Source organism: Numida meleagris, chromosome 3 (genome assembly GCF_002078875.1).
Source record: "Numida meleagris isolate 19003 breed g44 Domestic line chromosome 3, NumMel1.0, whole genome shotgun sequence".
Taxonomy (NCBI): Eukaryota; Metazoa; Chordata; class Aves; order Galliformes; family Numididae; genus Numida; species Numida meleagris.
Genome location: NC_034411.1, coordinates 63576430 through 63599835, shown reverse-complemented (window position 1 = coordinate 63599835; position 23406 = coordinate 63576430). Strand labels below are relative to the sequence as shown.

Sequence of the window (23406 nt, the reverse complement as noted above, 5' to 3'; positions counted from 1 at the left end):
GAAGCCAAACTGGGCAGCCCTAAGAGATTCACAGGACTTATTTTGTTAGGGTTCAGTTCATCCTGTTGCTTGTGTCAGGTTTTGGTGTTTGGAGAGTTAAGAAACATTCCCTCTCTGAAGAGTAAAATCACAATTACCTAATAATGATAAACAAAGGTAAAAATCCATCATTTTCTACTTCAAGGAACAATAGTCCTCTACCAGCTGTGACACCCTTACTCTAGTGAGTTAACGTCTGCCTAGGCAGGAGTGGCACAGGTTACAAGTGCTAATCCCCACTGTTATTCTGGGGATACAAAGCTGGTGGGATGGAGTTAGAGCACCCAGATTCCCAAAGGAGTAAGCTAAGTACATGCCACAGCTCGCAGCTTTGGCAAATAGCACTTTCATTACCAATGTTTCCAGTGGATTTTACATCATTCTTAGCCTGCTATTACTGTATAATATCTACTTGTAAACATCCCCATTACAAGCATCCAGGAAGGTTTGCCTTTCTTTTCCTGTTTTCACCTATGGTAAATTTGGCCTTTTTCTGTTAGGTTGGGTTTGGCACAGATCTAGTCTATGGTTACTAGTGAATTTAGAATTTAATCTGGTAGCTGTTTTTTCCTTATTGGACTTATCTTCACATACATTCCCAGGAGAGCAAATAAAGATATGCAGCCTGATCTGAATGTTGTGCTGTTAAGAGATTCTAATTCATTTGTAGATTTAGAGCTAGAGTAAAATTACAGATATGTATTGCTCCAGACATACAGAAAACTCATTTGGGATAAACAGGATTCCTATTTTTTTTTTTAATAAAGTTTAAAATAATGACATAAGTTAACAACAAAAATTAGGACAAATATAAGCATTTTTTGCCTCTCCTGTGCAAAACATAGATGGCTATCTTCCTTTCTAGCTTTCTAGAAGCTTTCATGATACCCAGAACAAGATGGTGTTGACAACTGTATGTACATTTTTTTTCTAGGCACTTTTCTGACCCTGTAAAAGCTGACTCCATTTCCTAAGTGAAAATATTGTAGGTGCTTTCCATATCTAATTGTAAGTAAATTATAAAAGTTAGCATTAAAATTCTCTAGATAGTCACTTGTATTTCTAAATGGAGTCTGAGATGGATTTGTTTCCCAGATTGTCTCCAACTGGCCACAAGTGCCAAGTATGTCTCTTATTGCAAGAGACATTCCATATTCTGTAGGAAAATGTACTGCATAGCATTTTAAAATACAGCTCTAAAAGATTATCATTAGCATAAATTATCTGCAGTGAAACCATCACAAAGCACTTAAGGCTGCCCATAAGTGAACACCATTTTATTTATCCAGTTCTGAGTATAAGGACGAATTATTTTAGCCTGCATTATTAATACTAAAATCATGAAGGAACACTGCAGAGCAGAAGGTGCAATGTTTGATAAGATATGTGCATACAGGTATATGTGTAACTTCTCACAGATTATGTGATGTATGAGAGAGTATATGCATGTTTTGAGAGGTTGCACACACTACAGAAAATGAAGATCAATGCTGTGTCCAAATAAGCTGGAAATTAAATGATTCCAGAGAGAGTCAAGTCAATGGTGGAATGAATCTGTGTCTTCAGGATCAGGACAAAACCACCGCATAATTTTTAACTCCTGTTTGATTTTGCATCCCATGTAAATTGTAGAGGCTGGCACATATCTGGCAGCTGTTTTTTAAGCCTTAGCATAGACTTATCAGAATATATCCAAGGTAATTTGAATAGTGAGGAAGTCAACGTGACCCTCCACCTCCCTTTCTTTTGCATTTGTCAGGAGAGGATTTTTGCCTTCAGCCCCAAGAGTTTGGTGTGGGGCACATTGCTTGAGCACCACAACAGTTCCCTCCCTTCCCATTAAACTGAAGGTAAATATACACAAAATATCTCCCAAAGTTCAAAAGCATGCATAAACATGCGTGCCAGCACCCTGCCTCTTACAGTAGAGTGGCCGTTACAGCAAAGCTGAAACCTTTGATCTCTTCAGTAGCCCACTGTCTTTCTCCCAGACAGAAATATTCCAGAGTTCAGTGCAATATAAAGGTCACTAATGCATTCAGTATCTTAAAAAGTTATTTGAACCAAAATAAGAATACATTTCCCACCAAAGACAAGCCCAAATTTGTGCAGTATAGGACTGGGCTTTTGTTTGCTCTTTGTCTTTAACTTGATCGATGGTGTGCTGAATATTTTGTACATAAAATTGAATTATTTCAAACTTTCAGAAGGTAGGTATGTAGTATATGTATAAAAAAAAAAGAAAACGGTGTACTTGAGCATGTCTCTCTCATCACAAATGAGTGCTCATTCTCAAATCCCAGCATGGCTGCTGCTTCAGCCATGTTTCAGAAGAAAGCAATGCCATTGCTGCCATTTTTCCTGTAGTGCCCTATCTGGGAAGCATTTTGAGCATGAGTTGCCCAAGCTGCAGCCCAAGAGCAGTTTTCACGTCTTCAGAAGAAGCACTTATGGTTGTTGAGATTGCTGGCAGTGAATTCTAGCTGACAGAGAGCCCTGCAAAACAACAAGCTAGAACATGACAAAGCTTTGCCCATGTATTGCTCCTTGCCTCAAACATCAGCTATAAGCATCTCATTGCCTCAGAGGTGAGCTGGCTGTCACTCCAAGTTGTGATATCTTGGACTGCATTCAGTCCTAACTCCCCCCGTGAATCAGATGAAGAGACTAGATGTCTACTCAAGACACCAGGTTCCTCTGCAAAGATGACTACTCAAAGGTTTGATGTGCTGCCCAAACTCTTAATTGGATCCAACACTGTAATCCGTTCCACAGTCAGATGACCCAGCAAGGTTTTTTCCAGCACAACATGAAAGAAAATGAAAAAAAAAAAAAAAAAGTGGCTCTACAAAGTTGTTTAATTGATTATATAAATTGCATCACTCAACAGCCTTAGGCTGACTATGAATATTTCAGCATTGTACATCTCTTCAGCTACACATCTAATGTTCTTCTGGAGTAAACAAGTGTTGTGTGGGAAAGCCTGCTTCCCCAGTAAATAAAATGTATTCCAAAAGAAAGCTCAGTGCAATCAATTGGAAATTTTAAAATGAACTCACGTATAACTAAAGAATCTTATAAAACACATTTTCAAAATAATTCTGCAAGACCCACACAGGTTTGTTCTACCGAACCTGAAGGGTATAAATTTTGTCAAAATATAATATCACTAGTTGAAAAGAAAAAAAAGTATTGTCAAAATTGTGTTTCTGAAAGAAATTCAGAAAATACTGGAATCTGTTATGGTACTACACTGCCCAAACAACCAAGAACTTATAAACAGAGTCCAGAAAAGCAGTAGAAAATACTGCTAAATGTTTCATCACATATCTCTATTACTTTTAGTTTTGTGTAATAGTGTCACATAGTTTTGTAAGCCAAATGTCAGCAAGGGCCTCATTTGTATATTAGATAAGCAGATGTCCACCCTAAAAATGCACTAAAGGAATAGGATATTGCCTTGTAAACAGGAAATTCATCACCATGGCAACAAGAGTGTTTCTGTTATCCAAGCAGATACCATGGGTGCTAAAACTACGTTTTATGCTGGAAGTTATTATTAGTGACTCCTCCTCACAGGGAGAGAGGAGGCTGTCGGACTCTATGGTATCATGCAGCCAAACACAAAAAAGCTGCATATGGCCATCTGTACAATTTTCCTCATGGCCTGTATGGATCTTTTTTTCTGTTCTTGGTAAAAAATGTTGTATTACAGGCAGACTTCTCAAAACCTACATCCTTGCAAGTATTTGCATCTTTAGTACCAAAGTGGACTGGAGTGTGCAATGGACAGAACTACCAGACAGCAAGACCCTAGATTAAGTGCAACCTGGAGAAAATCATCAAGAGTGACACATTTTAAATGAACCTCCATTTAAGGCTTGATTTGTAAGAGGTGCTGAGAGCCCAGATCATGCATTTCACTACTCAGAAACCAGCTGTGAAAATGTCTAATTTCTATCTACCTCAGTCTACAGCATGGGATTGATGATACATATATAAATCTGAAAAATTCAAATAGTGAACATGGTATATAAATGCCAGCTATTACCACAAGTACGTCTGAAGATGACTTGACACAGTGTGAACAACAGATTATATATTGCCAAAGAAAATCTTTCTGAAGGAGATAGCATAAAGGATTGTTCAGTACTGCCAGTAAATGAGACATGCTAGCTTCTTGCCCCTGTAAGTGAAATGCTAAAATCCTCGTGGTCCAGCAGCTAACCACATCTCCTGCACTGGGAAAGCAAATTGAAACAGAACCAGAACTGCCATTAAATGTGAACAGAATTGGGATTCCAAACTATGTGCAGCTTATGGAATATTTTCCATTTTTATTATAATGTTGAAGCATTTTTAAATATCTCTGCTGCTTTATTTTTTATCATCGGTCCACTGAGATAGGCATTCGTTGTTGTTGCTTTTTTTTAAATAAAGAATTGTTGAAAACAATCCCTTTTACTCTTTTCCCAATATTACTTTTTCCTAACCTCATGCCATGCTTCTGCTAATTACCATTGATTGGAAAACAGCTTACCAATTAACCCTGTTGGGGTAGTCATTAGTTTGCTAGCACTGCTTGTCCTCCATCAGGCAGAGAGGACTGATTGGTAGTTTCAAACAATTAGCAAGGAGCTGGCAGAGCTCGCAGTTCACTAAATGCAGAACATCCCCAAACCACCAAAAGAAATTATTGGATCAATTAAAACACATGACTGAATATTTTCAAATAGATAAAAGCTAGCAAACAAGGCTATAGCTGTCATTGAGCAGAGTCAGAAACTAATTAGAGGAGAAAGACTAGCAGGCTTTCTATTGTTGTGTCAGAGTTTTTTGGTTGTTGTTTTGTATTTTAAACTGTGGGTATTGGTTTGTTTCTGTTCTAGTCTACCATTAATATCAGTTAACTATAACTAAAGGCTAGTAGTGACTTAATGCAAGAATATCTATCTGGTAAATAGCAAGATCTAAAATGACCTTCCTTCCAAAGTGGCTAACTTTTCTGAAAGGCAAAGAGGTTGTTATTGCTAATGCTATAATTGCAATACTGACAATTGGTGGGCAGCAGCTCTTCTCTTTCTTTACGTTCAGCTGTCCCTGTCATGTGGGGCAGAACCTCATCTACGGGTTGGCCTTCCTAGGCGTTCCTGCACTGATCCTTCTGGTTATTGGCTATGCTCTGAACAACCAGACCTGGAGGCTGGTTACAGGCAAGAGGTCTCCTCTCCTGGCAGAGAGCACATGGAATCAGTTACTGCAGTGCAAGCTGACCTGCTTCGTACTGTGCAGCATCACTGGGAGAGCGCTGGTTGCTCCAGTGACATGGCTAGCGGTCACTCTGATAAATGGCTCCTACTATGTGTGTGCTGTGAGTGAGTATGTCTCTGTGTACTACCATGGAGCTATTCCTAATGTGACTGTTAGTGAACGCCGGAGGATTTTGGCAGCATTTCCTTGCAGTCAGCTAGTTCCACCAGAGCTGAGCAGGGCAAGAGATGAAGTGATCCTCCTACTCCGGTACCAGTCACAGGTGAGTAACCCACATTGTTTCTGCTGTGAAAGCTGCTGTCTGCAGATCTAATTATAGAATTGTAGAATGGCTTGGGTTGGAAGGAGCTCAAAAGATCATCAAGTTCCAACCCCCCTGCCACAGGAAGGTCTACCAACTTCCAGATCTGGTACTAGACCAGGTTGCCCAGGTCTCCATCCAACCTGGTCTGGGATGGGGCATCCACAGCCTGTCTGGGCAGCCTGTTTCAGCACCTCACCATTCTCTCTGTAAAGAACTTCCCCCTGACATCTAATCTAAACCTTCTCTCCTTGAGTTTAAAACCATTCCTCCTTGACTTATCACTAAAAGTCGATCCTCTCCTGTTTATAATCCCCTTTTAAATACTGGAAGGAATGGCACTACAGTTTATTCAGCAGGTAAAGTGTGAGGATAAAACAGGATCAGTATCTTCTGCCTTGATTGCCAAATCTCTTGTGTGTTTTTTGAAGCCTGCCTTGTTCCCGCAGGTGGAATCGAACATTCTGTACATAAATTATTACCTCTGACCCTCCAGTCTGCTAATCACTACTAGAAGGTGCACTCTTGTGTCTTGAGAAATGCCAAATGGAAGTTCAAGAGAGAATGAAGGGCAGGATGTTTCCTGTACTCAGTCACAAGAAATGTGACTAAGTGGTCCAGACTGTAAGAGCTCAATACAAACCAAAGCCCTGTGTTTTGTGGTTTTTGTTGTTGTTTTTTAGATCAAACTTGTTTCTAGAAGCCAATATACCAGCTAGACACTAGAGGGCATGTTAAGATTATTATTTGAAGGAAAATTGCTTGTAAACATGGTGTAAGGTAACCTTGTGCTAGGAATTAGTGTTTCTCTGTTGCAGACTCACAATAATAGCTGTAGGGACAACATCCTTAAATTATTCATCAGGGCTTCCTTAAACTTGATGGGAAGAAAGGTATTTATTACACGGCTGTCTGCAGTAGTCAGGGACTGGGTGCGATGGCAATAGATACGAGCCATGCTTATCTTCTGCTAACCTTCTTATTCAGGAAAAGCAAGTTAAGATTCTCTTAGATTTTTATTTTTTTATGCTCAGAAAGTACCACTGTGGGTATTTTCAGCTGTGATAGTGTTTGTTTGCTTTTGGAAGGTTGCTGGCTGGCTTCTGATTGCTGTGGTAGTCATCACTGTCTTCCTGTCTTACTGCCTGGCAAGCTGCTTCTCCCCACTCAGCTTCCTGCACTTCAGGTACTGGACCAGCTATGTCCGTAATGAGCAGGAGCTCTTTGATGAAGCAGCAGACCAGCACTCCAAGCTCTATGCCATGAAGCATGTAAAGAAGTTCTTTGGCTTTGTCCCAGGAAAGGAAAATATAAATGAAATCCGTATCCCATCACTCAGAGAGTGGCAAGCCATCTCTGGACTGGCCTTCCTAAAACTAGTGGATGAGGAGCATTACGACTACAGCCTCCTCCATGACTGGGCACTCAAGGACTCAGCAGACAGAAAATACCTGAAGCTTGATGAAGACCCTGTGACCATGACTTAGCTGTGAGGTTCTGAGCCCCTGCCAGCACCTTGCGGAAAAAGCAGGAGTGAGTACCTCCATTTTAGACCTGAACTGCAGTGAAGCTTTCTGATACCTTATTACATAAAGGACACTAATAAGTACTTTGTTAATGTAGTCCTTCAGATGCTTACACACTGCACCTGATGGCATCTGACTCCTGTGGGAAGCAGAGGTCAGATAGCCCATCTGACTGAGGTAGGCTGTTTCAAGCTGTGGCTCTGCTCTCCAAGAATTCTGCAAAAAGTATGAGTTGTACTTGATAAGAAAGCTATCCCCAAATACTTTTCTTCCCACCCATTAAAAAATCTTTAATAGTAGGCTTTGAAAGATTAGATCCTACAAGCCTGATCTGTATAAAATAGAAGCAGTTATCTAGCTTTTTATTAACAAGCCCCAGTAGAAATATTTACTTTTCCCCTTCCACTTTGTCTTATGTGGATAAAATATATTTCCTCAACAAAGGCTGAGTCTAGATAAAGTGGTAAGAGAACTTGATATTTTTAACATAATGAGATGCACAAGATGGAGGGGTGAATCATATAGCAGTTTTAAGGGGAGGGGAGAGTAAGGAAAGGAAGAAGGGAAAGGGAAAAAAACAAAGCTAAAAGGACACTTTACATGTGGAAACTTGAATTCAAGCACTTTCTGAGTGGAAGCAGTAGCAAAGTCAGTCTCCTACTCCTTTTACATGTTAAACCTGACACATTTTGAGGTACAAGTAAGCTGGCCTACTATGTGAGGAAATATCTAAGAGATGATGCAGTAACATCGCATCAACTCTAACCTTCTATGAAAATGCTTCTAGCCTCTGTTGGGGGGGTAAACAGGCAACACAATATTTCCTAATGCTTCCTGAATTGCCTTGCAGCCTGTAGAGTTTGCGCTAAAAAGCCTTAGACTAGGCTATAGGATGCTATCTACTGGGGTTCTTTGTTTGTTGTTGCATTTTTAAATAAAATAATAAAAACAGTCTTAAAATAGAAAAATACATTTAACACTTTCCCCTTAGAAAATGCAGGCGCTGAGAGCATGCTAAAAAAGCAGGTCTTGGGAAGTGTGTTTGCTCTTCCTTTGAGAAACTTCTGAACATGGACTGGGAAAAGATGAATATGCTGAGTAACTGGAATAATGCATATTGTACATCACTGGAAATTTTACAAATCTCACCTGTTCCACTTGAATCCTAAAGTTTCTATTAATAGAACTGCATGGTATGTATGATTAGTTTAGGAAGCAAAGTATCCATTATTGAACACAATCTCTAATTTCACTTTAAATCCATTGGTGTTTAGTTTTTGTTTCTTGAAGATGGAACACTATGCACAGTCTGTGAAACATGCAGCTGATCTGTGTATCTGAAAGTTTATACTGTCTTTCTGATCTGAATGATAAAAACAAGTTCCTACTTTTATTTGTGATTTTTTTCCTACTTTGTACCTTGTTTTACAGTACCACTATAAAATAATGTAATATTTGTAATTAAGAGAAAGTGAGCTGTCAACCTTTTACTTGTGAAACTGTAATTTTAAAATTTTTATATCCTCTAGCTTTGTCCCAAATGCTATTTTTCCCTTATTTAAAAAAAAAAAAACTATGAATCTGAATAATAAACTTAATCTGTCATTGTGAATTCAGCCTGCTAATATGCATAGTATTCCCTTGTTGGATTATATTAATCCATAGTACTAAATACAGCTGTAGTGCTGTGGATAATGGTGCATTTCCCTTCATTTCCCTGCTCCCTGAAATACATTATGGACTGGTAATGAAATAAGGCACTGCCTTCTAAAGAATTTGTGATTAGAGAAAAAGCCACAGGGCACTGAACAGGCTGTGTCTGCTAGAACTGGAGTCACCAAAAACAATTTAGAACTGCAGTTTGCTCACTCAGACTGAAAATGATTCTTTATTTCTACAGCAAAAGCTTCCTGTAACTCCAGGGTTATAAAAACACACCTGAGGGAAAATTGCTGGTGGTAAATCCATAAAGTGGATGCACCTTAAACAACACAATGTAACAAGTACCAGCTGGGGTCTGGTGTTGATTAACCCTTAAATCCACCCTCCCAGGAAGACCCCCATGCTTGGGTTCTCCTGTTCTGTGCTCACACAGTTATGCCATTTGTGTGGTGTAACCCCTGAAATGTTTGTTGGTGCTTTCTAACTCCGACCTGTAGCACTAACTCCAGCCTGTACTACCAACTGCACCAGAGGAACGTCCAATTTCACTCTGAGATGGCAGTCAGCTGCCACTAAACCCCCACCGTGTATTTCCTAGAGCAAGTTTTGAATGCCCTTCAGCCTGCTGGCCCCTATAGATTTCCAACTGAAGAACGACACCAGCCTAGTAGGACAGCAACGTCTTTTAAAAAAAAAACTCTGCAGGTACTGAACTCTTCAGGTAGAGTCCGTGGATCGCCAGGTGCCCACGCAACAGAAGCTGAGCCTCATCTCCTCAACAACTGCTGCTCACAAGCGCTGCCAAAGGAAAGCGTCTTTAACCTAAGAGCGAGTAGATTAAGGTAAGACGTACGGCGCTCGCGTGACCCCCGGGCTGCGGACCGCTCTCAGCCCAAAGTCATCCACTGCCGAGCGAGTCGCGCGCTGCCGGCGCCAGGCACGGCCAGCCGATGCCGCCGGGCGGCGCGCATGCGTGGGCCGCGCTCGGGGTGGCCGGCGGTGCGCGGGGCCCATGGCCGTTGGCGGCGATGACGGACTACAGCGAGGAGCAGCGCAACGAGCTGGAGGCCCTGGAGTCCATCTACCCGGACTCGTTCACGGGTGAGCCGCGGCGCCCATCCTTCGCCGTCGCACGGCCGCGGCGAGGCGGTGGAGGCCCGGCCGGGTACAGGGGCGCTGCCTGCCGCCCGGTGGCGGCTCACGTGCTGCCGGCCCTTTTCTTTTGGCTTTCTCGGAGTGGGGGTTGAGTGAAGCGTGGGGTGTTCGAGGTCCTTAGGCGTGCTGTCCCGGCTGTAGGTGTGCTGCCGGGGTGCCTCGGTTCCAGGCTTGGGACCAGGGCAGGCTGGGTGCAGGATGTGCTCTAGGTGCCAGCACCCGAGAGGTTGCAATTGAAGGCTTTGTGCATGAGGTTGTTGTGCGTTCTCTCCTTCCTACCCGCGCAGTGTCTGCTCGCCCCACGTCCAGCCTTATCTTACTTGGCACTAACTTCACACTGCCATTTACCCACTGAATTTAGTTATTGCTTTAATCTGGAAATGCTTCTGGTTTTTCAGTTTTATGTTAAAGCAACGTGGATTGGTGTCCTGTACCTGAGGCTGCTGAGTCAGTGACTGTAGGACACTTTCATACAGTCTCTCCTCCGATGCTTATTCTGAGTTATTGTTTCTTTGGGTAATAATGCACTTATACCCATAAGAAGAGGGAGCACAAAAGGCTGTAGTGGTGGTACACTAGCAAGTGGGCAAAATTCAGTTAACGCTGTTAGATCATATATACCAGATTGGTCATAGGTTACAACAGTGGTACAGAGCAATCCTTAATCAAGGATTTCACCTGCAGCTCGCGCTTGAGCAATGAGGTGAAACCATCTAGTCCATGACAGCAGAATATAGGGTTTGCCCTTTTTGTGGTCTATTAAGAGCTGTTGTCTGTCTTTTAGCTGCCTCTTTCACAGGTGAGCAGTAAGCAGGGCCTTACTTTGCTTTTGCGGGTGAACATGGTTGCTCGTGGATTTAATTTTTTGTATTGACTATTTAAAATTCCCTTCTCTTCTAGGTTATTTCCAGACCTATGCTCTTGAAGGAAAGCATCATCCATCTCATTTTTTTTGTTTTAAGAATTGCTTTTAACTTCAAGTGGTCCTAAATATAGTAATCAAAACAGATTTACTGTAAAGATAGTCTAGGGTCAGAAATGGGCTGGATACGCATTGTACATATCTAGCACAATAAAGTGAACTGGCTTTGGGACCTTCCTGGTTATATTTGGTTTATTAGTTCAAGTCACTCAGTAGTAGGTAAATCTGTATTCTTGATGTAGAAACTTCTTGTTATTGTGGATGTTATATGCTGTCTTTCAAAGAGCACTTCAAACATCACATCATATGGAAAACACTAGTTAACTGGAAAGCACCTTTTAATGAATTTTAAAGGCTCCTAACACTGTATCAAGAGGCTTCTCTGCCTTACCAGTCCTAGAAAAATTCAGTTTTAATTATGTCAAGTAGTTTTCTGGTTTAAAGTATCTCTTTTTTTCTCTTTAACAGTGTTGTCAGAAAAGCCAACGACTTTCACAATTACTGTGACATCGGAAGCAGGTGAAAATGATGAAAGTAAGTTTATTACGTCTTAAATAGAATAGTCTCCCCTCCTGTATATTAACTTCCAAGTTTATGTTAATTGTTTCAATGTATGTTTCCATATCCTGGCTATCTTCCAAAGTCTGCCTCCACTTTAAGTATCTTACATTTATGAAGCTACTGTAGGTAACCTTGATGCTGTCTTGCAAGAGGTAGGTTAAGAATAAAGATCTTTCTCTCAAGTATATAGCAGTTGCGGAAGTTGATTATGATGTTTTTTGTTCACGTAGTGTTAGAAACCTGCCTAAACTGTTCATACTGGCACCAGAATGGTTGGTCTCTTCCATACTTGTTGCCATAAAATGTTGATTTGGTGAGATAACTATTTAGGGCTGATAGCCCCAACAATTCACTGAATCAGTTCCTTGCAGTGAAGTTCAGAGCAATGAAAATTACTCAGTGGAAGATACATTTAGAAGGAGGAATAGAGATGTCTTTTTAAGATGGAGAAAAACATATTCTGAACTACTTTAAATTAAGGTGCTGCATGTGCAGAAAACTCTTAAACATTATGGTTGGTCCTGCTTGACCAACCTGATCTCCTTCTATGATCGAGTGACCCGTCTGGTGGATGAGGGAAAGGCTGTTGATGTGGTCTACCTAGACTTCAGCAAAGCCTTTGACACTGTCTCCCACAGTATTCTCCTGGAGAAACTGGCGCCTGTGGCTTGGACAGGTACACCCTTTGCTGGGTAAGGAGCTGGCTAGAGGGCCGGGCCCAGAGAGTGGTGGTTAATGGAGTTAAATCCAGCTGGCGACCAGTCACAAGTGGTGTTCCCCAGGGGTCGGTGCTGGGGCCTGTCCTCTTCAGTGTCTTTATTGATGACCTGGATGAGGGCATTGAGAGCACCCTCAGTAAGTTTGCAGATGACACCAAGCTGGCAGGAAGTGTTGATCTGCCTGGGGGTAGAGAGGCCCTACAGAGAGATCTGGACAGGCTGGATTGCCGGGCTGAAGCCAACGGGATGAGGTTCAACAAGACCAAGTGCTGGGTCCTGCACTTCAGCCGCAACAACCCCAGGCAACGCTACAGGCTTGGGGCAGAGTGGCTGGAAAGTTGTATGGAGGAAACGGACCTAGGGGTATTAGTCGACGCTCGGCTGAGCATGAGCCAGCAGTGTGCCCAGGTGGCCAAGAAGGCCAACAGCATCCTGGCTTGTATCAGAAACAGTATTGCCAGTAGGAGTAGGGAAGTCATTGTCCCTCTGTACTCAGCCCTAGTGAGGCCCCACCTCGAGTACTGTGTCCAGTTTTGGGCACCTCACTGCAAGAAAGACATTGAGGCCCTGGAGCGTGTTCAGAGGAGGGCGACGAAGCTGGTGAGGGTTCTGGAGCACAGGCCTTATGAGGAGCGGCTGAGGGAGCTGGGATTGTTCAGTCTGGAGAAGAGGAGGCTCAGGGGAGACCTCATCGCTCTCTATAACTACCTGAAGGGAGGTTGTAGTGAGCTGGGGGTCAGCCTCTTCTCTCTTGTAACTAGTGACAGGATGAGGGGGAATGGCTTCAAGTTGCGCCAGGGGAGATTTAGGCTGGACATTAGGAAATACTACTTTTCTGAAAGAGTGGTCAGGCGCTGGAACGGGCTGCCCAGGGAGGTGGTTGAGTCACCGTCCCTGGAGATGTTCAAGAAACGTTTAGATACAGCGTTGGGAGACATGGTTTAGTGGGGTTGTTGGTGGTAGGTGGATGGTTGGACTAGGTGATCTTGTAGGTCTTTTCCAACCTAGCTAATTCTATGATTCTATGATTATCATCCAGTGAAATATCTGTCCAAAATGCCTTCTCTTTATGGAAGGGCTGACTGTAATTTGTTGCGTTCTTAAAATATTACTTGTGGGGCCATTAGCATCTGGTGCCTTTCTGGTATGGAAAGGCTGTATGGGTACTCTGAAGTACTTCTGCCCTCTGGCATGTCCAAGAATGCTTTAGCTCTTTTGGTATCAGTGATTACATGAATTTGTTTTAAGCAAATTTCATTCCAGATAAGTCTGAGAGGTTTTATTCTGTGTTAATGAGTTAGAGGAAAGAAACTGCTGCCACCTCCTTCAGTTCTAAAGGAGTAAGCCCTGTGCGGAGCAAGTGTGTGTTAAAGAGAGAACTGGGCTGCTATAACTGTGAGTCTTGAACTGAAGGAAGGTTCCTCCGTGGTATTCTGTCAGGATGCATGAAAGAAAGGAATTTACCTCTTTCTAGCCTTGTTTCCTTGCTAGGCTATCTCTCAGTGACATTGGGCTGGGGCTCTTACCTACCACAGTGGTTGATGCTCCAACCAGGTATGCAGAATTTAAAGCATTAATATGCTGAGATTCTCTCTAGGCCTGGTTGTTAGGACTCTTGCCTCGTTTTCTTCAGCATTAAGTGGGATGTCGGGGAAAAGAGGTTACCACTCTGGTGCCCGCTGTACCACAGACAATTTTCCAGTCTTTCTAAAGTCTTTTCAGACATAAATAGCCTGGAATAGCTTATGTAAGGGTAAACTTCAGTCTTAGTTATTCAGCACTCTTGCGTTATTTTTAAATCTATTCATATAGATTTATTGTCTGTATAAGATGACTGTTCTTTTAAGACAAATTTTTTTGCTATCTTAAAATATTTGGGCTGTTGATGCGATAGAAAAATGTACAATTAGAATTCTGTAAGATAATCACTGTTGTGTATTTTTTGTCTTGTAGCTGTCCAAACAACCCTTAAATTTACCTACAGAGAAAAATACCCTGATGAAACTCCCCTTTATGAAATTGTCTCCCAGGAAAATCTTGAAGATAATGATGTCACAGGCATAATAAACCTGTTGGAACAGCAGGTAAGGAAAATGGAATATCTCAATTTATCTTGATATCACTTGATTTAGTCAGAATTTATCACAGAATCACAGAATGTCAGGGATTGGAAGGGACCTCTAAAGATCATCTAGTCCAATCCCCCTGCCGGAGCAGGAACACCTAGGTTAGGTCACACAGGAATGCATCCAGGTGGGTTTTGAATGTCTCCAGAGAAGGAGACTCCACAGCCTCTCTGGGCAGCCTGTTCCAGTTGTTTTCTTAGGGATGACCTACTCATTTGAAACACATTGCATACTGTTAGGGCTAACTTTGAGATTGGAATTTGGTAAATGGCAGTGATGTAAACAATGTTAACAATGTAAAATACAGAGCTAATTCAGTCTGCATATTTAAAATAAGGGAATGGAAGGGCTCTAGGGTTTCCCCTCTTTGCATTTCAATCTCAAGATGAATTCATTTAACTGTGTATGTATAGTATTTGTGGGGCTAAGTCAGTTTAGTTTTATCTGGAAACAACAACAACAACAAAAGCTGTTTCAATAACATAACTATTTTGGGTTGAGAAAAAGTACTCTTTGACCTCTGGTATCAGTGACAGTGCATTGTGAAGGTATGAAGAGGATACACTCTTTTTGACTTAAATATTTCCTGGCAAATCTTATCTGCCTTAAAATTGCTATAAAGTGTTCTTCAGTCATTCTCTTTTCGATTTGCATTACACACCTTTCTTCCAGCAGCTGGTGACTTTTGATTTTGTCCCACCCAAAAGGAACATGTGGAAGGGATTAAGGAACAAGGGAGAACATAGTTTCTGAGTGTCTGTTGTTTCTTAAGGTTTAGACTTTAGATTTTTGAATTTGTCTTCCTACTGTAGATTTTTTTTTATTAGTGCAAAAGCCCCCCTGATTTCTAGAATATGTTGATGACCTGAACACAAATCATCATCAATGTTTGGCTGCTCACCCATTCATTTAGGACTGACATTAACTTGATTAACTGGCTGATTGACTTGAATTTTACAGTGAACTTTGAAATGGATGTAGCGTGCCTCAACTGTGTTACCTGTGCGTACACAATTCTGCTGTCTAAACAGATATATACATTATGCTCCTGAAGGTATGGGGTTCTTCTGCTTGAGTTTGCCTTCTTTGTGTTGTAGGCAGAAGAAAATTTAGGAATGGTAATGATCTTCACTCTAGTGTCTGCAGTACAGGAGAAATTAAATGAAATAGTGGATCAAATAAAAACACGAAGAGAAGAGGAAAAGAAACAGAAAGAGAAAGAAGCGGAAGAAGAAGAGAAAGTATGTACAATACTGTTTCTAACTAAAGATTTGACTTTTCTTTGTGCATGGGCAACTCTGAGCTGCAGTAGGAGAGGAACTTGTGGCCCAAAGTTGATGTAGTTAATACTTAAGGGCCAGAAGGTAGTTCATTGCACTTCAAAGATTTTTATTTATTTTTCCCCTCGCTTTCTAAAGCAATCTTTTCAGAGATGTGTTGCATGTTCACAGCCCCCTCCAGCATTACTTCCTAAGACTGCAGCAGGGATTTTTTCCCAAGTGAAAACGAAGTCTCTGTAGTCAGTTTCTTGTTAGAAGTGGGAAGCAAAAAAGGATAGAATATGTAGTGCTGTGCACAGACTGCTCTTGTTCTGAAGGGGCATCTCTTCCTTGGTGGAGGAGAAGCAGTAAGGACCGGTCTTCAGGGCATGGTTTGTCCTCCCTGCACATGCACTTTCCATCGATCACTGTGGAATAATTTTTCTATCCATGGGATGTGGTGTGTTAACTACTGAGTATTTGCTTTATTCAGTAGCTAGAGGGTGACAGAACACAAAAGATTCAGTATTTCTGAAATAGTAGGAAAAAAATAAATCCCTGCCAACCCTTTTTGTCTGTCAACAAGAGAGAACAGTTAATGTATTTTAATAGGAAGTTTCAGTCTAGATTGCATGTAGGAGTTGGTAAGTGCTGCCTACTTAAGCGTAACCTTTATTAGCGATATGTTACAAGCTTTTGCATTGTAGGTCCAAATGTATTACTTGCTGTTTTTCTATAATTTCCACCTCAGTGCAGCTCTCTCTAAAGGGAGAGACCCATGAGGAGAATAGAAACAACAAGAATGTGTTCTTTGTATGTGCTTGGGGTTATAATTAATTTATGAGAATGCTTCACAGCAAGCAAATGCTTCTGGGATGCTATAATGTAAGGAAGAGAATGCTCATCTTCACTCCTAGTTTTGCTAGTTGATTGTACTTGCAGCCTTGTTTTCTATGTTTTTCAGCAACGCTTTCATGGCACTCCTGTTACAATTGAGAATTTTCTGAACTGGAAGGCAAAGTTTGATGCGGAACTCTTAGAAATAAAAAGAAAAAAGATGAAAGAAGAAGAGCAAGCAGGCAAAAATAAACTAAGCGGTATGATTTAACACTGTACCTGAAACTTTTGCAGTGTTCTCAGACTATCATGATAAGCCTTAAAAATAATTCTTACACTGAAAGATGATAGTAGTAAATCAACTCTTAATGCAGTATTACTTTTTTTCATGTTTCTCCAAGTCTTCTTGAGTGCTTTGGTGGGCTAAATAGAAAGTTGATTGGGTCAAAATTTCATTAAAGTTCCCAAACTGTGTGTTTAAGCTTCTTTTGGTTTTATGCCAGGCAATATAGTGCTTGGAGCTCCTGCTGGTGAGCGTTGCTCTGGCAGAAGTAGCTGGGAATTGTCAAACAGGAGAAAGAATCTATGTTGAGGTAATTTAGCCTTATTTGCATTGGATTATACCTCGTCTTAGAATTATTCAAATACGCGTAGGAGTTTGGGATGTTGAGGGACTGAAGCAATGCACAGGCTGTCTAGTGGATGCAACAAGCTTATGATGCTTAGTGAGAATGGTAGTTCTGCTATAGTATTTTTGGAGAAGAGCTGTCATAATAATAGTTTTAGCATGTGTGGTCTGCAGATCCCAGGCCAGCAGAATCCAAACGCAATCCACTGGAAAAAATGTAGGAGAAATGACTTTCAGGAGAACCTATATGCAGAAGAAAGTCTTAGGGGAGCATTCTCCAGACTCTCCACAGCTCAACTTTGGTTCTCCTGTGATGATAAATCCACTTTTTAACCTGATTGCATCAGAAAACATAACTGATGTGATTGTGTGGTACTGCTGTAATGCAAAAGAAGGCTGTGACAGTGCCTTCTAATGGGATACAAGCACTACAGAGAAATAGCAGGTAACAAAGAAGAAGAATTGGTTCACCCTCTCCAACGACAATTGATGGCTCAAGAGGCGTGCATTCTATCTGGAGGGATGCTGCTAACACTTAAATGAGGATGATGAGGGGTGGATCCAGACTCCACCCTTTCACTCAGGTGTGTTGCTTGCATCTGAGCTCCCTGGGTTAGCCATGCCTTCTCACCTGGTGCCTCAACCATTGTTTCAGGCTGTGACCTGGCAATTCCACTGCAGTCACTGTTACCTCCTCTATTCTGCAGCCTTTTGAAACCTTTGGCTAGTTTTGATCAAAATTGATAAGAGATGGAAGTCTTAATGGTAGTAAATCTCATGAAGTCTGTACAGGATGCTTGATTCCCCTCTGGCTGGAATGTGTTTGGACATCTGAAAAGATGAGTTGGTAGAAATCAGACTTCTAGTTTTTTTGTTCTTGAAATTGTTAGCAGACTGTTTTTCTCTGTAATAGTTCCTATAAACTAGACTCCACTTTACAAACGTAAAAAAAAAAAAAAACTTACTTTCAGATGTTGTGGAGTAACCCCAGTGGAAGAAAAAGGTGTCTTTAAGTGTTTTACCCTAAGTATCAAACAGTCTTTTTGATTGAAGATTAAAAAAGCAATGCAAATGTAGATAGAAAGTCTTGTGGAAAGTCTTAACCTTTTCTTTCCCTACCTCCCAATTAGAAAGGCTTTCATTTGCAGTGTGTCATGCTTCCTTCACAGTAGGAGCTGGTGACTGATGTGTACATCCAACTTGATTTTCCCATGAAGAATGTAGTTTAATCTGCTTTCCAGTTCCCAAAGAAGTTTTATTGTAGAATACAAGATGAGGACTGAATAAAGATGTACAGTGTAGATTTTCCCAGGTGCATTTCAAATTGGTTAATTTGAAAAGTCTAAAATACTGTGCTGTTTGCCTTAGGTTGTTTGTTATATAATCAAGCAGAATTTTGAAATATATATATTTTAACTTCTAGGGAAACAGCTGTTTGAAATGGATCACAACCTTGATACATCTGACATCCAGTTCTTGGAGGAAGGTAAATTCCTGTTTGTTTCTGCTCCTGAAAGACAGTGGCTTAAAATATGTAAAAATTCCTAAGCAAAGTCTGTATTATAATTCTGACTAAAATCTTATGTCAGTATCACTTTTAAGTCAGAAAAAAAATTGTGGAAAGTACCATTTTGGAGATTGAACAAAAGCAATTTTAATCTCTTCCTTCCTCCCCAGAAAAAAAGTTCAATATTCCCTTCCCTTCCCATTTTGATCACATCTTTTGAAGTTCTCTTTTCTTCTCCCTGAAGATCAACATCAATAGCAAACATCTTGCATATCAAATTAAATGTTACTTACCTTTGTGCAACACAATTCCTTTTTATGGTTTTATGCAGGTTAGTCTATTTACTGAAAAAATTCCCCAGTGCCAGCTGGAAATTTTGTAAACCTGTGCCAAAAACTGTTAAACTAGAAGCCTGTTGGAGAGAAATAAATCCTCTCACAGTCATATTACCTATTTCACTTGTTATACCTCCTTTTATTGTCCCAATTTGAAAGATTGATTCTGAGTTAAGGAAGTTCTTTACTGTAGCAACATTTTTTCTTAGTATTGTAAAAACACACGTGCAGAAGAATAATGAAGTTCTGAATATCTGTGAATATAAACTTGAAATGGCAGTCATGAAGAAGTTGTTTCTGCTAGTTAGAGGACATGCTTAGCTTTGTTTTCCTCTGAAAATGCTTAAAGTGAAGATGGGTTATTGATAGAATGTTTTTCTGCCTCAAGAGAGGAGTAGGCCTCATGTCTGTATTTGGGCTCTGTTCCCAGGTTATGGGAATGTAACTTTTAATGTTAACTTTTAATCCTGTTGCTGCCCATTATTTAAAAACTCCAGCATAGATTAGTGTTCTAATTTCAAATTGAAGGTATTAATAAACAGCACTAATTTTTGCAGCTGAAACAGTCTAATGGTGTTATCTAGATAGAAGCAGCTAAAAGAAGCTGCTCCTTCAAAGCCAGTGAAAAACAGAATCTTATTCAGTGGCCAGAAGATGTCGCTATTGATACATACAAATAAAGTAGGAATGATCCTGAAGTTTTGCTCTTAAGCTTTACTTACTTCAGAAGAAAATGTGAAAGCATTGAAAGCTTCAGCTTGCTTTTAGAATTTAAATATAAATTTTTTTTCTTACATATCAGGACCTTTCTAAAGTAGATGTCTGCCTTTTAAATTTTCTCATGGATAAAATCCAAAGGATAATTCTATATGTTCTTATGTTCCTTACTGCGCGCGTGTGTGTGATATATATATATACGCATATACGCACTTTGTACTCTTTGTATTCAGGGAGTGTATTTTGTTGTTCAGGTACTGTTTTTGTCTTTGCATAACATTTTTTTCTTTTTCTTTTTTTTTTTTCTTGTAGCTGGAAACAGCGTGGAGGTTGATGAATCTTTATTCCAGGAAATGGATGATTTAGAGTTGGAGGATGAAGAGGATGACCCTGACTACAACCCTGTTAATTTAGATAGTGATTAGACTTTTTTTGAAGTGGCTCTGTCATCAGTATGGACTTACGTAAGGAGAGATAGGCAGGCAGAAAAACCACAGCATCTGTGGTTGTAGTAGTATATATTGGTTTTCTTTTTTTCAAAGAAAAAGATACATCTAGGAGAATGGTCTTCTGATGACTGTCATCATAAATAAATTGACTAATATTTCACATGAAAAACTTGAGGCATACTCTACTGATTTTTTTTTCCCCTCCACTTCTTTAAGTGTCCTGTGAAGAGAAGTGACAATGAGCAAGAAGGAAAGATGGCATAGTGATTGTTAAACACACCTGCATGCGGACACTGAGTTCTGCTATCTTCTACATAGGGTATACATGGGAAAGTTTATTGAATAAAATTGTTTACATGCTACGCAGGATTTTTTCTTTGAAATTTTGTAACACAGCAAATTATGGTCATTTCTGATAACCCAAATTATTAGCCGAACTGCTGTAGATTGGCAGCACTAGTCATTTTTAAATAAGGCATAGCCTTTTAAAAGTTAAATGGAAACCACTTACCTGTTAGAGTGACATTTTTCTTTGTTTGGAAAGCTTTTTTCCTTCTTGTGAATCAGTGAACTTCCGTCACAGAAGAACAATTTACTTTTGGCAACTGTCTGTGAGAACACTGTCAGAGCGCAGAACGCAGTAACAGGATTTTATAGAGTGCTGACATTTGAACTTGCTGAAAGTTTTTTAGAAGTAGATTGTTGGAAGTCTTTGAAAGTCTTAACATATAGTGAAGTTAACATCTGTGAGTTGCTGGGTAGCCTGTTAACCCTTTTGAAGAGTTCCTCATGGAGCTACTAGCTTTATGTTAGTCTCCGTCCCCCTTCACACCTCCACAAAGCCCAGAACACTGGAGAAATGTGTGTGAAGTGTTTGAGACTGCGTCAGGTTGAAGGACAGTGTGGATGAAGGTTTCAAGAAGCAGCTCTCTGAATAGAGAACTACCAGGCACCTTGATGATTAGAAGCTGTGTGCTGGATTTTAAAACTCTTCTGGTAGATTGCCTTAACTGCTCCAGCTTCAACCTTTCAAAAGAAGATTGCACTAAAGTATCAATGCTTAGAAGAATAATGGATTTATGAACTTTAATATTTGGAAATTTCCTGCTCCAAATGAAAAATTTCATTCCAGAAATAATTTGATGATATATAAGATTCCTTGATCATGCCATTTGAGAGCATCTGTTTAGGATGATCTTATATAACATGTTTCAGTAGTCTTGTCTTTTTGTATTCAAGGTGAATAAATACAAGTTCCCAACAGACAGAAATAAATGTTCGAGTACCCTGTAAATGGTTTTATAAATGAACCACGTGCCTTTGTTCCTACCATCTTCTATTTTATCTTTTTAATTTTGACACCTAAGAACTCAAGGCAAGCATCTAAGTTTCAATTATAACGTATGTTTCAAAGCAGTAAGCAGGATCTGTGTTCCATCAGGTATTACCAAATATATTTAAAAACTTGTAAGCTAATGTAATATTTAGAGTCTGACTTTTCCAAACGTGGAGTTGGATTGGAAGGTTTCTAATAACTATGTCCAGTTTCCTGTGTAATTGCTAATACACTCGTAAATGCTGTTCAGCACAGAACTTAATTTTCTTCCGTCTCATCATCTGTATAAAAGCGTCCCAAGGTTGCTTTCAGTTGTCACTTGTTTGTCTAAAACGAGCGTATTTTCCGTAGAAGCAATGAGTAAGTTCTCTTAAAATCTGGACTGAATCCAGGAATACTGTATAGTCTGTGCAAAACATGATAATCTGAGAAAGTTTTCTAACTGGGTCACTGATGATACAAGAAACACATAAATGTGCAAAAGAGTTTCTTAATAATTTCTAGATTAATGGGGTTTTCTATTTTGTTTTCACACTGATGTGTTTATTGGTTTTTATGCAGAGAATGTGTAGCTTTAAAAAGTTATAACTGTCAAGTTAAAATGTAAAAATATATTTTCATTGCTACTTACATCTTTTTTATGATCAAAGCAGAGGAAATAAGGGTTGAAGTGACAAAGAAATTTTTCTTCAAGTCCATTTCTCCAAGTCTTTGAAACAAGTTTCAGTGACTCAGTCTGAACTTCTGATTTGTTTATCTTTATTAGCAATTAGTGTTTGTGAAATAAAAGAGAGTTTTACTGAGTGGACTTAGCTGCATCTGTGTGATTTAATATCCAGAGATGGAGGTATGTCTTTTTGCTTTTATGAAGAAGTTCAGATGAAGTTTTTAAAACTTCGAGTTAGACTGAAGTTGAATCCATATTAGTCTAATGGAATTCCATCAGTTGACTTTGAATGGATTTCAGTAATTCCAAGTCATTGTACTGAGAATGGCACTGACAACCTTGCTTGTACATCGGTTTTGTAATGAAAGTAATGCCTCGTATTTATTTTTGTAGAAACTACAACAGATAGGAAGAGCACAGTAGTGCTATTTTGTAGCTGAGAATTGCTCTACCAAACACTTTTTCAATGTAGTTGAAACATGCCAGTGATGAGCAAAAGCCCACACGCAACAGTTATAAAAAAATGTGCACCAGTGAGGGTGGCCCACTGTCTCCACTGCTGAAATGCACCACCCGCTGCCTCACTTCAGACTTTCTATTAGGAAAACCTTTATCCGTCAGGCTGTGATGTGTCCTAAGTATCTTCAGTTTTAACTGTGTGGTTGCTGAAGTGCAATCAGTTTGTTGGACCAGACAGAAGGCTACACCTGGATCCAATGTGCTGGTATCCTACATTCTGAGAGGAAGAGCTGTCAGTCACATAAGTTGCAGAATCGGATTTTTTATTTCTATTTTTTTCTAAATCAGTCCTTTAGTGAATTGCAACTTGGCTCCAATTTGGAGAGAGATTTTCAATTCTTTGGTGTAGCTGCATTTATTGCAAGGAACTTGATTTTAATTTCTGTACTGAATGCTAGAGAAATCTGCAGCTGATAGAGTTAACTGGTTATCAGTAGGCTGTCGCTTGAGGGTTAGGTGGATTTTTATTACCATGATGGGACATGGTGTAGTCTATCATTGGAGAAAAGAGTAAAAGATCAAGGTCCAACTTGTAATCGGTTTTATTTGTACTTAAGGCAAACTCAGCAAAAGGCCTGAATTATTATTCTGACTTTGAACTAGTTTTATGTTTTCTGTGGCCAGGGTAAATATGTACAGGTGGTTAAAAAAACAACAGTCCCCTTGTCTGAAGTTCAGGTTTGTATGTCTGGATGTGGTGGTTACGTAAATGACGGATATTTTGTGTAACTTACTTTCTTAAAATTGAGGATGTGAAAATCTAGAAGGAAAGATGATCGGGCTGTACTGTTGGGGGTACAAAAAACCCATTCTTCTTGTAGGCTAATGATATGGTTGGCTTTGTCTAAATAAAGCAGCTTGCAGTTTCTT

The 23406-nt window shown here is 40.1% G+C and overlaps 2 protein-coding genes across 2 annotated transcripts; both read left to right on the top strand.

The window, feature by feature from the left end:
- FAM26D (family with sequence similarity 26 member D) lies at positions 7 to 8840 on the top strand. The gene is made up of 2 exons (XM_021392409.1): positions 7 to 5572; positions 6700 to 8840. The coding sequence occupies exons 1-2, from the start codon at positions 5015 to 5017 to the stop codon at positions 7096 to 7098; spliced, it is 957 nt and encodes a 318-aa protein (XP_021248084.1). The 5' UTR covers positions 7 to 5014; the 3' UTR covers positions 7099 to 8840.
- Positions 9743 to 22158, top strand: RWDD1 (RWD domain containing 1). The gene is made up of 7 exons (XM_021392416.1): positions 9743 to 9900; positions 11345 to 11410; positions 14110 to 14240; positions 15380 to 15523; positions 16506 to 16638; positions 18430 to 18492; positions 19878 to 22158. The coding sequence occupies exons 1-7, from the start codon at positions 9750 to 9752 to the stop codon at positions 19988 to 19990; spliced, it is 801 nt and encodes a 266-aa protein (XP_021248091.1). The 5' UTR covers positions 9743 to 9749; the 3' UTR covers positions 19991 to 22158.